Here is a 16291-nt window from a genome sequence, read left to right on the forward strand (position 1 = left end):
CGCTCAAATGGCAGAGGCAGGGCCAGCTCCTGGCACCAGCATTCCAAGCAGGTGCTTGGGATGGCAATCTGCAAGGGGCAGCAGTCCATGTGTTTTTGCCCCCAAGCAGCGCACCGAATTGCCGCCATGGATGGCGGGGGCAGTCCATGTGCCGTTAGGGCAGCATGCACGTTTCCGTGGCGGTGGCAATTCGGCAGCAGCTTCTATGTTCAGCTGTCCGCGGCGGCGCAGCTTCTGTCTTCTGGCTGAAGACAGAAGCTGTCACCAAATTGCTACCGCCGCGGAAATGCGTGTGCCGCCCTAATGGCATGCGGACTGCCCCTGCCGTCAGCGGATGCAATTCGGCGCGTTGCTTGGGGTGGCAAAAACAGTAAAGTCGGCCCTGGGCAGAGGTCTGTGCAGTGGATCTAAAAGTTTCAACACTGCTGATGACCCATGTTGGTGTCAATATGATGCCACATGATGGAATTTCTGGGTTTTTTTCTGTTTGCTTTTTAAAAAAAAAAAGGAAATTACACAAAAATCGGCTACTCGAGCAACCTTAATTTGTCCCTCTCTCAATAAGCATTATAATCCAGTCTTTAATTATATGATCCCGTATTATTTTTTCCACAGAACCCCTGCCTCATTCAGTATACAGGATGGATTTTACTCTGGAGGTGAATCAGGGTTTTGTAGTGAAAGCAACTGTTTTCTGCAGAGAGATTTAGGTTGGATATTAAGAAAAACTTTCTAACTATAAGGATAGTTAAGCACTGGAATAGGTTATCTAGGGATGGTACAATCCTTGTCATTGGAGGCTTTAAAGACCACAGTATTCTTACCAGCAAGTTAAAGAAGTATGGGCTGGATGAATGGACTATAAGATGGATAGAAAGCTGGCTAGATCGTCGGACTCAACGGGTCGTGATCAATGGCTCGATGTCTAGTTGGCAGCCGGTATCAAGCAGAGTCCCCCATGGGTCGGTCCTGGGGCCAGATTTGTTCAATATCTTCATTAATGATCTGGAGGATGGCGTGGACTGCATCCTCAGCAAGTTTGCAGATGACACTAAACTGGGAGGAGTGGTAGATACACTGGAGGGTAGGGATAGGATACAGAGGGACCTAGACAAATTAGAGGATTGGGCCAAAAGTAATCTGATGAGATTCAACAAGGACAAGTGCAGAATCCTGCACTTAGGACAGAAGAATCCCATGCATTGCTACAGACTAGGGCCCGAGTGACAGTTCTGCAGAAAAGGATCTAGGGGTTACAGTGGATGTGAAGCTGGATATGAGTCAACAGTGTGCCCTTGTTGCCAAGAAGGCTAACGGCATTTTGGGCTGTATAAGTAGGGGCATTGCCAGCAGATCGAGGGATGTGATCATTCCCCTTTATTCGACATTGATGAGGCCTCATCTGGAGTACTGTGTCCAGTTTTGGGCCCCACACTACAAGAAGGATGTGGAAAAATTGGAAAGAGTCCAGTGGAGGGCAACAAAAATGATTAGGGGGCTGGAGCACATGACTTCTGAGGAGAGTCTTAGGGAACTGGAATAATTTAGTTTGCAGAAGAGAAGAATGAGGGGGGATTAGATAGCTGCTTTCAACTACCTGAAAGGGGGTTCCAAAGAGGATAGATCTTGACTGTTCTCAGTGGTACCAGATGACAGAACAAGGAGTAATGGTCTCAAGTTGCAGTGGGGGAGGTTTAGGTTGGCTATTAGGAAAAACTTTTTCACTAGGAGGGTGGTGAAGCACTGGAATGGGTTACCTAGGGAGGTGGTGGAATCTCCTTCCTTAGAGGTTTTTATGGTCAGGCTTGACAAAGCCCTGGCTGGGATGTTTTAGTTGGGGATTGGTCCAACTTTGAGCAGGGGGTTCGACTAGATGACCTCCTGAGGTCCTTGCCAACCCTGATATTCTGTGATTCTCTGATTCTATGATTGACAAACATGTAGGGATGGTCTAGTTATCTTAATCCTGGCTCAGCAATGGGGATGGATTAGGTGACTTCTTGAGGTCTCTTCCGGCCCTCCTTTCTATTTTTCTTCTCCTTTCATCTAGGTTAAAAACAAGCAATTTTAAGATATCTAAGTCTAGGTTGGTGATCAAATTGATTGTTTCAGGTGAAGTGGAGAGGATTGCAGAGACATTATTGAGTTATGATTGTCATAAACAGATAGTTAAGGGTTAAGGTCTCTTTTACCTGTAAAGGGTTAACATGCAGTACCTGATGACCACCTGACCAGAGGACCAATCAGGGACAAGATAATTTCAAATCTCTGTGGAGGGAAGCCTTTGTCTGTGTTCCTTGTTGGCTCTGCGTTCTCTTTTTGGATCTAAGAGAGGCCAGACATGTCTCCAAGTTCTCCTGGAGTAGTTCCTACTATTCAATAGTGAGTATTAATTAGAAAGGCGGATTAGTCTTATAATTTGATTTCTACATTTGCAATTGTGTGTTTGCTGAAGGAAATTCTTTATTTCTGTTTGCTGTTGCTTTGCTTTTACTGAGAAAGAAAGGAGGGGGGATTCTCTCCAGAGATTGATAAGTTTAGACCCTGTATTTTTGCATCTTGGGTTACAGAGACAAGTTACTTTCTTTTTATTCTTTAATAAATCTTTTCTGTTAAGAACTTGGTTGATCTTTCCTTGGGTGGATTCTCAGGGAAAGGGGAAGAGGGAGGCATCCCTCTGTAGTTGGATCCCGGTATCTCTCCTAGGAAAAGGGAGGGGGGAGGAAGCAGGGGAGAATGGCTTATTTCTCCTGGGTGTAAGAACTCCATGGATTTGGGGCTCTTGGGATCCCCAAGGATTTTGGGGAAGGACTGTGTCCCAATACACGTACCTTATTGGGTGGTGGCAGCTTTTACCAGATCTAAACTAGGATTTTAGTTTAGGGGAGCCAAGGCAGGTCCCCATTTTGGAACCCAACAGCTCTAAGTGGGGGTGAGACCTATGACAATGATCATTTGACACATTGATTGATGAGGTGTTCCATAGTTTGAAATCTGTTTCCACAGTCACAAGTAGGATTGTATCTCCATCTCTCAGTCCCCATTTATGGAGAAAGTAGGCACATCTGCCATGTCACGTGTGCATGCAATTCAAAGTGGACCATATTTTCTATGGGAGTGAAAAGCCACTTATTTCTTTAACATGATCCTCGATTCGGTGTGTATTTGGGATGTTGGCATCCGTCCACCTTCCACCCCAAGTTTTCAAGCTCTTGGGGTATCTCTACACTACAATAAAAGACCCACAGCTGGCCTGGGTCAGCTAAGTGAGGCTTCATGGCTGAAGCCTGGGATCTGAGACCCCATGAGTGGGGAGGGTCCCTGAGCCCAGGCTCCAGCCTAAGCCCAAATGTCTACACTGAAACTTTATAGCCACACTGCCTGAGCAAGCTGCAGCTGCACTGCGGGTCTTTTGTCACTGTGTAGACGTACCCTTGTGTTGCAAACCGAAAAGGTTTTCTGGATTTGAAACAGAATCTCAACATATTATTTAGGCCTTCATGTATTGGAAGATCCTTGTTCCCTTGAATACGATGGAACTCCCAAACAATTTTCATGACAAATTTGAGGTAGGTGGATATGCACCAGTTCAGGAAGCCAGGATCAACAAGAGGTATTGATTTCATTGTGCCTGTAGTAATCCACGTGAATGTGTTAAGCTGAGAATCCACAAATGATGTGTGGAAGCTATGTGTAGCCAATTAGTTTAATCTATCATTTAATAGAGTATTTATTGTTGTGGTTAGATATAATTAATGCATAATGGACAGGTTTAAGCATGATAGGATCATAGGAGTATAAGACTGACAAGTATTTATGAGAGAAAAATATGTATTAGGTATATAAGCAAAGTAAGGTTGTAATGCAAGGTCTACAGGCTGAGGCCTGTATGATTTCAGCTTAGCCATACTAGGCCTCAGGCCTAAGGAGGTTGACATAAGTAGGTAACCCAGGAATAACCCTGTACCAGTAAAGTTACAAGATAAAAGTAAAAAAATGTTTAAGAAAAAATGCCACAATGTATCTGTCTAGACCAATGGTTCTCATCCAGGGGTACATGTACCCTTTGGGGTACATAGAGGTCTTCTAGGGGGTACATCAACTCTTCTAAATATTTGTATAGTTTTAAAACAGGGTACATAAAAAGCACTAGCCAAGTCAGTACAAACTAAAATTTCATACAGACAATGACTTGTTTATACTGTTCTATATGATATACACTGAAATATAAGTACAATATTTATATTTCAGTTGATCTATTTTATAATTATATGGTAAAATGAGAAAGTAAACCATTTTTCAGTAATAGCGTGGCTGTGTCACTTTTGTATTTTTTGTCTGATTTTGTAAGCAAGTAGTTTTTAAGTGAGGTGAAACTTGGAGTTAGGGTGACCAGACATCCCGATAAAATCCCGATATTTACGTGTTTGTCCTGCGTACCGACCGATCCTTGGTGGGGAAGCAATTTGTCCCGAAATTTTGCTCTGTCAGCAGCACTCAGCATTTTTTTTGTTGCTCTGCCGGCAGATCCCCCACCCCACCCCATGTGTCCCAATATTTTCTTCCTCTCATCTGGTCACCCTACTTGGAGTATACAAAACAAATCAGACTCCTTAAAAAGGCACAGTGGTCTAGACAGCAAGACATCCGATTGTAAACTCATGAGAAATTCTGCAGGAACTGCAGGTTACCCTCCAGACTTGTCAGCATAGACGTTAATGAGAATAAGGGGAACTAAGGGCAGGACTACACTAAAACACTGCACCAGTGCAGCTGTGCTTCTGTAGCACATCAGTGAAAATGCTACTGCACTAATGGGAGAGCTTCTCCCACCAGCAGTTAATCCACCTCCATGAGAGGCAGTAGCTATGGTGACAAGAGAAGCCCTTCCATCGACATAATGCTGTCTATACCGGGAGTTAGGTCGCTATAACTGTGTCACTCAGGGGTGTGGATTTTTCAAATCCCCGAGCGACGTAGTTATAGTGATGTAAGTTTGTAATGTAGACCTGGTCTACCAAGATAACCTATGAAAAGCGGAGCACCCATAAGTCTATGGGGTGTGGAAGTGCAAATAAGAAAAAAGGGGTCGACAGCCTTATGCATATATATGAGCCTTAGTAGGCATAAGCATAACTCAGGATAAAAAGTGTTGCTTGGTCTGTGTAGGGGGACGGGAGAATAAATGCACGAGTAGATGCCAAGATATCAACCACGGGTGGTGATGATGACAATGATGAGCAGAATAATGACTGACACTCCAGAGTATCCCAGCAGGAGATGTGAGTGATATTGGTCATATAGGGCTAAACATTTTACACTCTCTCTATATCTGCTATTATATTTTAGTATTTGTGGGACTGTTTATCTGCTTAGAGAATTTGTTACTAAAAGAACTTGTAATAAACTTGAATTGTTTCTCATGTGCTCCTAGGGTCTCCTAATAATAATAATATTACTGATACTCTAGACCTCAGGAGACTGAATCTTTAACCAATGCAGTCTAAGAGATTAATCAATGATCAATATACCCATTCATGAATAAGGCTACATGTGTGTCCAGACAGGTGCACAGTATTTTGTGGCAGAGAAGTCTACCTGCTAAGGGACAACCAAGTTATCAAACATCCCAGATTAAACAGCAATGGAAATTCTGTGTCCAGACAATGAAGATAAAAAAAATGCTGAATTGCTGCTCCTTAATTGAGTACTGTACAGTCTATGCACTGAATGAGGCAGGGCTTCCATGGAAAAAACAGTATGTGATCAGGTAGTTAAAGACTGTTCATAATGCATATGATTCTGGCATTTCCTAACTTCTGAATGTTTGACTTTGCACCTTAATGTTCTTTTAACATAATTTTTATGTGTTTTACACACACACACAATATTAGATTATATATACACATTCACTATGGAGAGAGTAGATGGAGAGGGCATGGCTTAGATTTGGCTCTGCCTCTCTCAGTGATTTGGGCCAAACCAATAGCAGAATATTTCCTGCTGAATGACAGGGGAACCCCAGGAAAGAATTGTGACTCATATTTACAGAGATCAGTTTATGAACCTGACCCAGCAGTTCGCATATCATTTGCCATCATTATAATCTCTGGAGGCTATTTTTACCTTTCAAGCTCATAAAGACATGGCTCTCAGACTCTGGTATCATATCAGAGGGTTTCTCCAGATCAAGAACAAGGCTTCTAACTAGAAAAGAAGATGTGCATAAGAACTGTTTAAGTGTTATCCAATACAATTTAATTTAAAAACATATCCTTCATACCAATATCTCACAATGCATAGCAGTTTGGGATAGATAGCAGTTCACAACAAAACTGTTACATTAGGAAGTCGTGAGAGTTAAGGTCAATGGCAGACAAGAAGCAGCATGAAGAGCTGATGATAGTGGCCCCGATTCAGCAAGGTATTTAAGCATGTGCTTAACTTCAAGCACCTGAGTAACTGCAATGGAATTTCAATGTCACTACTTAGCTGCTTAAAGTGACATGCATACTTAAGCACCTTGCTGAACACAGGGCTGGCTCCAGACCCCAGCGCGCCAAGCGCGCGCTTGGGGCGGCATTTTGCCGGCAGGGTGGCAGGCGGCTCCGGCGGACCTTCCGCAGTCGTGCCTGCGGAGAGTCCACTGGTCCCGCGGCTCCGGTGGACCTCCCGCAGGCATGGCTGCGGATGCTCCACCGGAGCCACGGGACCAGCGGACCCTCCGCAGGCACGTCTGCAAGAGGTCCCCTGGAGCCGCAGGACCGGCGTGCTTTGGGGCGGCCAAGAGCCGCCCCTGGCTGAACAAGGGCCAGTAAGTGCTAACATGAGAAATATGTTGTAAGCTATGAAGAAATGATTTTGAACATCATTTTAAAAACGGATCAGGGACACAGAAAGATGTGGATGAATTATTCTTGATAGACAGTACAGTGTCAGCAAAGGGTTAACAGTTTCCTGGCTATGAAATTCTTCCAGTGAAAGTCTTTCTCCACCAGAGTAGATTGCATCATGGAACTGGTTACCCGAATGCCCTGCAGGAAAGCTGCTTCAGTACGGAAATAAAACCCCCTCCAACTGAATACCCCTACTTGTCACCTACCACCTCACACCGGAAACCATATGGGATCTCATTAAAAAATTACAACTGATACTTCATGGGGACCACATCCTAAAAGAAATCTTTCTGGAACCCCCTCTTCCGGCCTTCAAACAACCCCCCAACCTCTCCAAGCTCATTATCTGAAGCAAGCTTCGCACAGACCGGGACACACCAACTCAAAGCAGCACCAGACACAAAACCTATAGACATATCTTCACTGCTACGATAATCAATACCCGCCGCAACACACCTTTCAAGATGCAGGGATCCTACACATGCCTATCATGGCATTTGGTGTACCTCATCCAATGCACTAAATGCTCCAATAACAGCCCCCAATAACAACCATGTGGGTGAAACCAGACAATCACTATGCTCTTGAATTAACTCACACAGAACGTGATAAAAGACAAAAATGTCATATCAACCATGGGTGAACACTTTTCACAAAACGATCACTCTATCATAGACCTCTTCTCATCCTCAAAAGAAATCTGCACACCTTCAAAAGACAAACCTGAGAGCTTAAATTCATAATTTTGCTAGACACTAAAAAACATGGCCTGAATAGCACCACTGGATTTATAGCTTGTTACAATAATCTATAACAGGGGTGATCAAACTTGCGGCTTGTGAGTCACATATGACGCTTTTACAGTTAAAGTGTGGCTCGCGGTGTGCCCCCCCCATTCTCCGCCTACCAGACTGGGACAGAGACTCAGGGCTTCTGCCCAGCAGCAGGGTGGTGGGCCTTGGGGCTTCAGCTCCGTGGGAGATGCCTGCTGGGCCATGGTGCTTCTGCCCTGCAGGGAAAGGGATGCGGGGCTCGGAGCTGGAGCCCCTGCCAGCATGCCCAGCTCTCAAACCTCTGAAGATTATCATATGCAGCTCAGAGGGTCAGTACATTTGACCATCCCAATCTATAACTCACTAACACTCCCCATGTCTCTCGATGGCTGTCAGACAGGATTTTACTGACAACTTAGATTTTTTGTTTTTACCACATTTCCATTTTGTTCACAAGAAACAACTTCATTGACAACTGGAGCTGTGTGTGTGGATAATCGATATTTTGGTTCATTAGCCAAACCAAAAAAATCCCCAAACCCTAAAATAATACATTTAAGATCAAAATGGAAATTTTTTGGTTTTCTTGGCAAAACAAAAGATATATAGATTCAGGTCAAATGAACTGTTTTATTTAGATTTTAAACATTTTTAACCATTTCTTTTTTAATTAAAAACAAGGAAATTTGGAAACACCAGTCATAAAACTAGAAGAGGAGGTGGTACACTCAACTGGGATGTGTGAGACCCAGGGTCAAGTCCCATTCTGCCTTATCGAGAGCAATGACTTGAACTTGGGTCTCAGACCTCCTAGGTGTGTGCCCTAACCACTGGGCAACAGGGTACACTGGGATGGGTCTTTCTCAGTCTCTCCTGTTGAAGCCATTCCACTTTGTACAACATACGTAGTCATTGGAACAGAGATTTGAATTTGGGTCTCCCATGTGCAAGCGCAAAAATTGTTTTTGGCTCAAACTATTCAGCAAATTTATATTGAATTCTCAAATAGTTCCAGCGGGCCCAAAAACTGCATTTTTTGGTGAAGAAACTATTTGTCCTAAAATGTTTTGCCCACCTCTAGTGTCAACCAATTGAACTGAGAGCAGAACATTATCATAGCTTATCTAGAGGCCAACTTGTGCATGCTTTCCTCTGCAAACAGTCAGCCCCATTTATGTTAATGAGACTATTCACTTAGCCAGGGGAACACGATTTGTTTGTCAATGTGGAGTCAAATTTTATCAATATTAATTTTTAGTACTTTGACACATTCACATGTGAAAGAGGAAAGAGAAAATATTTTATGGAGGTAACTGTAGTTGCATGCTAGTCATTGTCATTTTGGTAAATAAGGATTGGCAGTACAATTATTCTGAACATGGAACCACAGAAAAGGGACAACAAAGATCAATTGCCCAGGATAAAAATTTACTAAAAGCATACAAGAAATATTTCAATCAAATATTTCAGCTTATTTCCTGGTGGCATGTAACAGAGCATGGGGATAGGAATGTCACTTTAAATAAGGTTCTTACACTTACCTCTGAAGCATCTGGTGTTTGCCACTGTCAGAGATGGAATCCAGAAGTATACGGGCCTAGGATTCCCATAAGCAGTTCCTATGACCCTACTAGCCCAGATAGTTGTAAAGTATTTTGAAATCAGATTATTAGACTAAAAATGGTGGAAGTCTTAAAAAATAAAGCCCCTCTTGTAACTTACAATTATTATTAATGCAAATGGTCTCTTCTTCTGTCCGTAAAATGCCTTCAGTCTGCACAATAAAGAAAAAAAATAGGTCAACTCCATTGAAAATGATTGCATCCTGAGGACTTAACTGCTAAAAACATATCACCACTAACATAATATTGGACCAGTAGATGGCAGCAATAATTTCATTTGGATAGAGATTTCTGATCAAATACAATAAAAGGTACTTAGAATCAGCATTTCAAGTCCATAAATATACCAGCTGAACTGAGTACTGATTTTTACTTGTCTTTTTGTTAGAAAAAGAGTCATTTTTTTCAGATGAAACATTTTATAAACAAGAAATGTGAAGCTTTGACATTTATTTGTAGCACGTGAAACCTACATTTACAGTCCATAGGAGGGATGTTTTACACACACACTATGCAAAGTGTCAATAAAGGAGCTATGTCTTAATTTTCTTTTAATCAATTCTTTTTTTAAAAAATAATTAGAAGATGCTGACTGTGCAAAGCTCATACAAGTTACAGCTGAGACAACTAATGGCCTTGATTCAAGTGATATGATACAAACACCTGTCAGGGATGGTCTAGAGCAGTGGTGGGCAACCTGCAGCCTATAGGCTGCAAGCAGCCCTCCAGGGTAATCTGCCAGTGGGCCGCAAGACAGTTTGTTTACACTGACCATCCGCAGGTAAGGCCGCCCGCAGCTTCCAGTGGCTGCAGTTTGCCATTTCTGGCCAATGGGAGCTGCAGGAAGCAGCAGGGGCTGCAGGGACGTGCTGGCCTCTGCTTCCCACAGCTCCCATTGGCTGGAAACAGTGAACCGCAGCCACTGGGAACTGCAGGCAGCCATGCCTGCGGACGGTCAATGTAAACAAACTCTCTTGCGGCCCGCCAGCAGATTACCCTGAATGGCCAGTTGCAGCCCGTGGGCTGCAGGTTGCACACCACTGGTCTAGATAATACGTAGCCCTGCCAGGGGACTGGACTAGATGACCTCGAGAGGTCCCTTCCAGTCCTATGAGTCTATGATTCTAATGTCTCAGTGTTCTTGATCTCACTACCTGGAATGTGGTCCCTGTTATCATGACATTGCAAAATTCCAGATTGTCTGTTAAATATGGAAGACCTTGTGCTGGGCATTATCACTATGAAGGATGGCCCACTGAGAAGGGTACCAACCTAGGATTTGGGGGACACAGTTTCAGTTCCCTGCTCTACCACAGACTTCCTGCATTTATACTAAAGCAATGAAGGCCATATAAGGCCAATAGTGTTTTTTCCAGCAAAGAGACAGAAAGTTACCACAAATGACTGCTTTCCTTCCTGACTTCCCAGTGTCTCCCATCTTCTCTATGTCTTTTAGATGGGAGGTAGGAACTTGGGGTAGGAACTGACTTTATCTTTGTGTCTTGTACAGCAACAAGCATGTTATTAGCAGTGAACATATAAATAAATAAATAATAAAGGCTGCCTCCATTTTAATGGGGATGTGGCCAGTAGAAACTACAGGTTTCCAACACACAGTGCTTTATCTTGATCCCTGAGGCTACACCTGCTTATTAATGGTGAGCGCAGCCAGAATCAGTCCCATTATATGTAAATTAGGTGTGGCCTTGGGCTCCTGGCAGGTTGCCAAAGGGACCCTCTGTTGGGCAACCCTGAGCTAGACTGACTTTTGAAAATGGCATCCCCTCCCACCTTTAGAGAAGAAAGCAGTGAGATTAAAGATTCATCCAAGGCAGCTTTTTTTTCAGGTATGCTCCTTAGCTGTACAACCATTAATGTTGGCTAGGAACAAATGCCAGGGCTACTAGGAGTTACCACCATCACAAATGTTGCATATAGGTGGGTGAACACCATGCAAATCTTCAGCCACAGGTTCACGGAATAAAAACAAACCCTCCCAACTTCACATGTAGCACTATATGCAACCTAGGTGGAGGTTTGGGACTAGTTAGGCCAACCCTGTTTTCCAACCAATTGTGATTGGCTGGTCTATGAGGCAACTCCTTTGATGGTTGCCAGAGCAATTGGACTCCTCCTTTAAGAGCAAACAACCAATCATACTGGCATAGCTCAAGCTACATCAGAGGTAGTGAACTCCTCTCTCCTTCAGGATAATTCAGTAGTGAACTCTTTTTACCTACAATAGTCATAGAAATGTAGAACTACAAGAAACTTTGATAGGTCATCTAGTCCATTCCTCCACACTGAGGCAGGACTATGCATTTCACATATGCACAGTCAACCTGTGGAATTCCTTGCCAGAGGATGTTGTGAAGGCCAAGACTATAACAAGGCTCAAAAAAGAACTAGATAAGTTCATGGAGGATAGGTCCATCAATGGCTATTAGCCAGGATGGGCAAGGATGGTGTCCTTAGCCTTTGTTTGCCAGAAGCTGTGAATGGGCAATAGGGGATGGATCACTTGATGATTACCTGTTCTGGTCATTCCCTTTGGGGCACCTGGCATTGGCCACTGTCGGATGACAGGATACTGAGCTAGATGGACATTTGGTCTGACCCAGTATGGCCATTCTTATGTTATTATGATATTGAATAGAACCAGACCAAGGACAGATCCCTGCAGGACCCAACTCAATATCCCCTTCCAGCTTGATTGTGAACCATTGATAACTACTCTGAATATGCTTTTCCAACCAGTTGTGAACCCACCTTATGATAGGGAATTGTAGTCATAGGTCAATCCGAGAATGAAGTGTCTTCTCTGTGCTAAATGCATTCTAGTCACTACTTTCTAATGCTATTTTCTTCCTGAGAGTTCCATGCACACAATTATGTGTTTATTTAATGAAACAAAGACAGACAGAAAGAGAGCTATTAAATTCCTGCTCCACAGCTGAGCTGATCAAATGCTGTTATACTTACCACAACTTTGAGTTTCTTCATAACACTATCGCTGTGTCCAGAAATTGAGTCAAAAGCAGTAATGGTAATTGGAATTTCCCCTACAATGAGTGGAACTACTGAGAAATAGGCAGGCACTGCTGAGTTTCCCTTAACAGTTAGTTTCTGTTGCACCTCCTTTGTCGATGTCCCTGCACTGCACACCCCCTCCACTGTGATCATCTTCACTGTAACCTGTTGGAACAAGGAAATGCTTGTAATAATATTTATTACACCACTGCTCAAGGAAATAGATATCCAACAGATATAAACAATGAAGACCAAACCTCAAATGGATCAGATGTTCAGAGGAGCTAAGTGCCCATTGTGGCTACACAATGAATCATTATCAAAACCAAGAACAGAACTGCAATCTATTAATTCCCAGTCTGATAGCTAATCCATTAGACCATCTTGCCTCCCAGCTAAACCACTTAGACTGAGCAGCTTATTCCAAGATGGGGCTAACTGTACTCGCCTGCCTATAGGAGGGATGTAAGGATAAATTAGTGAATATTTGTTCATTGTTTTGAAAAAGACGGTTACTCACCTGTAGTAACTGTTGTTCTTCGAGATGTGTTGCTCCAATCCATTCCAGTTAGGTGTGCGCGCCGCGCGTGCACGGCTCTTCGGAAGATTTTTACCCTAGCAACTCCGGCGGGCCGGCTGGGCGCCCCCTGGAGTGGCGCCGCTACAGCGCTGAATATATACCCCAGCCGGCCTGTCCACTCCTCAGTTCCTTCTTGCCGGCTACTCCGACAGTGGGGAAGGAGGGCGGGTCTGGAATGGATTGGAGCAACACATCTCGAAGAACAACAGTTACTACAGGTGAGTAACCGTCTTTTCTTCTTCGAGTGATTGCTCCAATGCATTCCAGTTAGGTGATTCCCAAGCCTTACCTAGGCGGTGGGGTCGGAGTGAGACGTGGCAGAGTGTAAGACTGCAGAGCCGAAGGCTGCGTCGTCTCGAGACTGCTGCACCAACGCATAGTGGGAGGCGAAGGTGTGGACCGAAGACCATGTGGCCGCTCGACAGATGTCCTGGATGGGGACCTGGCTCAGGAAGGCGGCAGACGAGGCTTGCGCCCTCGTGAAGCGCATATGCGGTGACATATGTGCAGGAGGCCATGTGACAGAAGGCGTAGGCAGGAGCGCACAGTTGTGGTCGGGAACCCTGCCAACCGTGGAGTCAAGAACCGCTCCGATGAACTCCAGCCGCTGCGTTGGGAGCAAAGTGGACTTCTCGGTGTTGATGAGAAGACCAAGCTGCTGAAAGAGAGGCAGGATTTCTGCCATCTGTTGTATCACGAGCTGACGGGATTGAGCTCGGACCAGCCAGTCGTCGAGATACGGGTAGACGTGCATCTGACGATGGCGGAGGGCTGCTGCTACGACTGCCATGCATTTTGTGAATACCCTCGGCGCCGTGGAGAGTCCGAATGGCAACACGGCGAACTGGTAGTGGGTGTCGTTGACCACAAACCGAAGGTAACGCCGATGAGGAGGATAGATCGCGACATGGAAGTAGGCGTCCTTCATGTCGAGGGCGGCAAACCAGTCTCCCGGATCCAGGGAAGGAATAATGGTCCCCAGGGTGACCATACGAAACTTGGGCTTGAGCAGATATTTGTTCAGCTCGCGAAGGTCCAGGATAGGACGTAGCCCGCCTTTCGCCTTGGGGATGAGAAAATAACGGGAGTAGAATCCCCTGCCCCGCCTGTCTTGAGGCACTGCTTCTATGGCACCCACGCTCAACAGAGTCCGAACCTCTTGCAAGAGGACTTGCTCGTGAGAGGGGTCCCTGAAGAGGGACAGGGAGGGTGGGTGGGAAGGCGGGGGCGAAACAAATTGAAGGCGGTATCCCGACTGGACTGTTTGAAGCACCCAGTTGTCCGATGTTAAGCGGGACCACGCCGAAAAGAAATGGGAAAGGTGGTTGTAAAATAAAGGGGAAGGATCCGGTAGGGAGAGTGATGGGCCGTCCTCGAACGTCCCATCAAAAGGCCTGCTTAGCCCCCTGAGGGGTCTTGGAAGCGGCCTGGCCCTGGTTGCGGCGGTTGCCGGACGGACGACGGCGATTTTGGGTCGGACGTCTGCTGGTGTAGGGACGATAGCGCTGTTGATAGCGGGAGGGCTGCGGCCGGAAGGGCCTGCGCTGCGTCGCCGGCGTGTGCATTCCGAGCGTGCGGATGGCAACGCGCCCGTCCTTCAGGGTCTGGATCCGAGCATCCGTCTTCTCGGAAAACAGACCCTGGGTGTCGAAGGGGAGGTCCTGGAGTGTATATTGCACCTCCGGCGGCAGGGTGGAGGACTGCAGCCAGGAGATGCGCCTCATTGTCACGCCGGATGCCAAGGTCCGAGCCCCGGAGTCCGCGGCGTCGAGGGCGGCCGTAATAGATGACCGAGAGGACTTCTTCCCCTCGTCCAGCAAGGCGGAGAACTCCTGGCGTGATGTGGAAGGCAGGAGCTCCGAGAACTTCGCCAGGGACGTCAGAATGTCAAAGATGTACCTGGCGAGGAGGACCATGATGTTTGCGATCCTCAGCTGCAAACCCCCGGCGGAGTAGATCTTACGGCCGAGCAAGTCCATGCGCTTGGTGTCCTTGGACTTAGGCGCAGCGGCAGGTTGGCCGCGCCTCTCCCGGTCGTTAACAGATTGGACCACGAGGGAGTCCGGGGTTGGGTGAGAGTAAAGGTACTCATAGCCTGATAGTGGGGCTGAGTACTTTCGCTCGACCCCGCGTGCTGTGGGAGGAATGGAAGCGGGGGTCTGCCATAGCGTAGTGGCGTTCTTTTGAATGGTCCGGACGAAGGGCAACGCCACGCGGACGGGCGCATCCGCACCCACCACATTGGTGATTGGGTCCTCATCCTCCTGGACCTCCTCTACGGGAAGATTCATGGACGCCGCCACCCTGCGAAGCAGGTCTTGGAAGGCCCGGAGGTCAATGGGCGGGGGTTCGCTGGTCGCAGCCCCTGCCACCGCCTCGTCCGGCAAGGATGACGAAGATGCACCCTGCAGAACTGGCTCCGGCTCTACGTCCGGTGGGTGAGCCTCCTCCGAACCGTGAAGCGTGGGCGATTGGCGGACCGGATGAGCAGATGGCTCGTGCGGAGGAGAGGGAGGCGGCCGGCTAACAGTCGCTTCAGGGACCCTGGTGCTGGTGGTCACATCCCTCCTGGGAAACGGGATACCTTGACCTTCATGCTGTCCCCACGGGACCCAGTAGCCCCACTGCTCATGCGGAAGTCCTTGTGGGGTAGGCCACCGGTGGGTAGTATCATCGGCACCGGAGGCTATGGAAGCCGTGCGGGATGGCCAAGGCGGTGCTGTAGTGCCGACGGACTGAACCGCTGACGGCGGGAGGCCATGCACCGACGGCACCGAGGGTCGATACGCAGAGCGCCGACGGGACGGTGACCGTGAGCGTGGACTCCGACGGTGCCGGGAGCTCGACCGGCGCCGGGAGCTCGACCGGGACCGGGATCCGCGGTGCCGGGAGTGACTCCGGGAGTCGCGGTGCCGAGACGACCTCCGACGGTACCGATGGTACGGTGACCTGGATCGGTGCCGGGAGTGCGACCGGTACCGAGATCGAGAACGGTACCGGGACTCAGACCGGCGTCGGGATGGTGCTCGGTGCCGTGAAGAGGAGCGGCGACGAGACTCCGAGCGGCGGGACGGGGACCTGCGCCGGGACCTGGACCGGGACCGGGACCGGGACCTCGACCGTCTTCCACGCCGCTCGTCAACCGAGGGCGGTCTTGTCATCCTGGCTGGCTTGCCGAGAGAGACAACAGCCCGCACCGGCGGTGCCGGGGGCCGGAGGCTCGGAGCCTCTATGAGCCTGATGAGGTCTCTGGCAGAGGAGAATGTCTCCGGCATTGAAGGCAGCCTTGGCTCAACCTCGGTCGGTGCCGGGGAGCGTGGCGGTGCCGGACTCGATGGCGCTTGCGGAGCCGGAGTCGAGGGCTCAGGGCCCGTTTTACGCACTGCCGCA

General features: G+C 47.2%; 1 protein-coding gene across 1 annotated transcript in view; it reads right to left on the reverse strand.

Moving 5' to 3' along the window:
- Positions 1 to 16291, reverse strand: part of LOC123369456 (complement C4-like) — a 93738-nt gene that overhangs the window by 40594 nt on the left and 36853 nt on the right. The window contains exons 21-23 of the mRNA XM_045015073.1: positions 12274 to 12486; positions 9392 to 9443; positions 6127 to 6207 (exon numbers count right to left, since the gene is read on the reverse strand). Coding sequence (XP_044871008.1) covers positions 6127 to 6207; positions 9392 to 9443; positions 12274 to 12486 — 346 coding nt within the window. The remainder of the gene's footprint in view (positions 1 to 6126; positions 6208 to 9391; positions 9444 to 12273; positions 12487 to 16291) is intronic.

Source organism: Mauremys mutica, chromosome 1 (genome assembly GCF_020497125.1).
Source record: "Mauremys mutica isolate MM-2020 ecotype Southern chromosome 1, ASM2049712v1, whole genome shotgun sequence".
NCBI classification, from domain to species: domain Eukaryota; kingdom Metazoa; phylum Chordata; order Testudines; family Geoemydidae; genus Mauremys; species Mauremys mutica.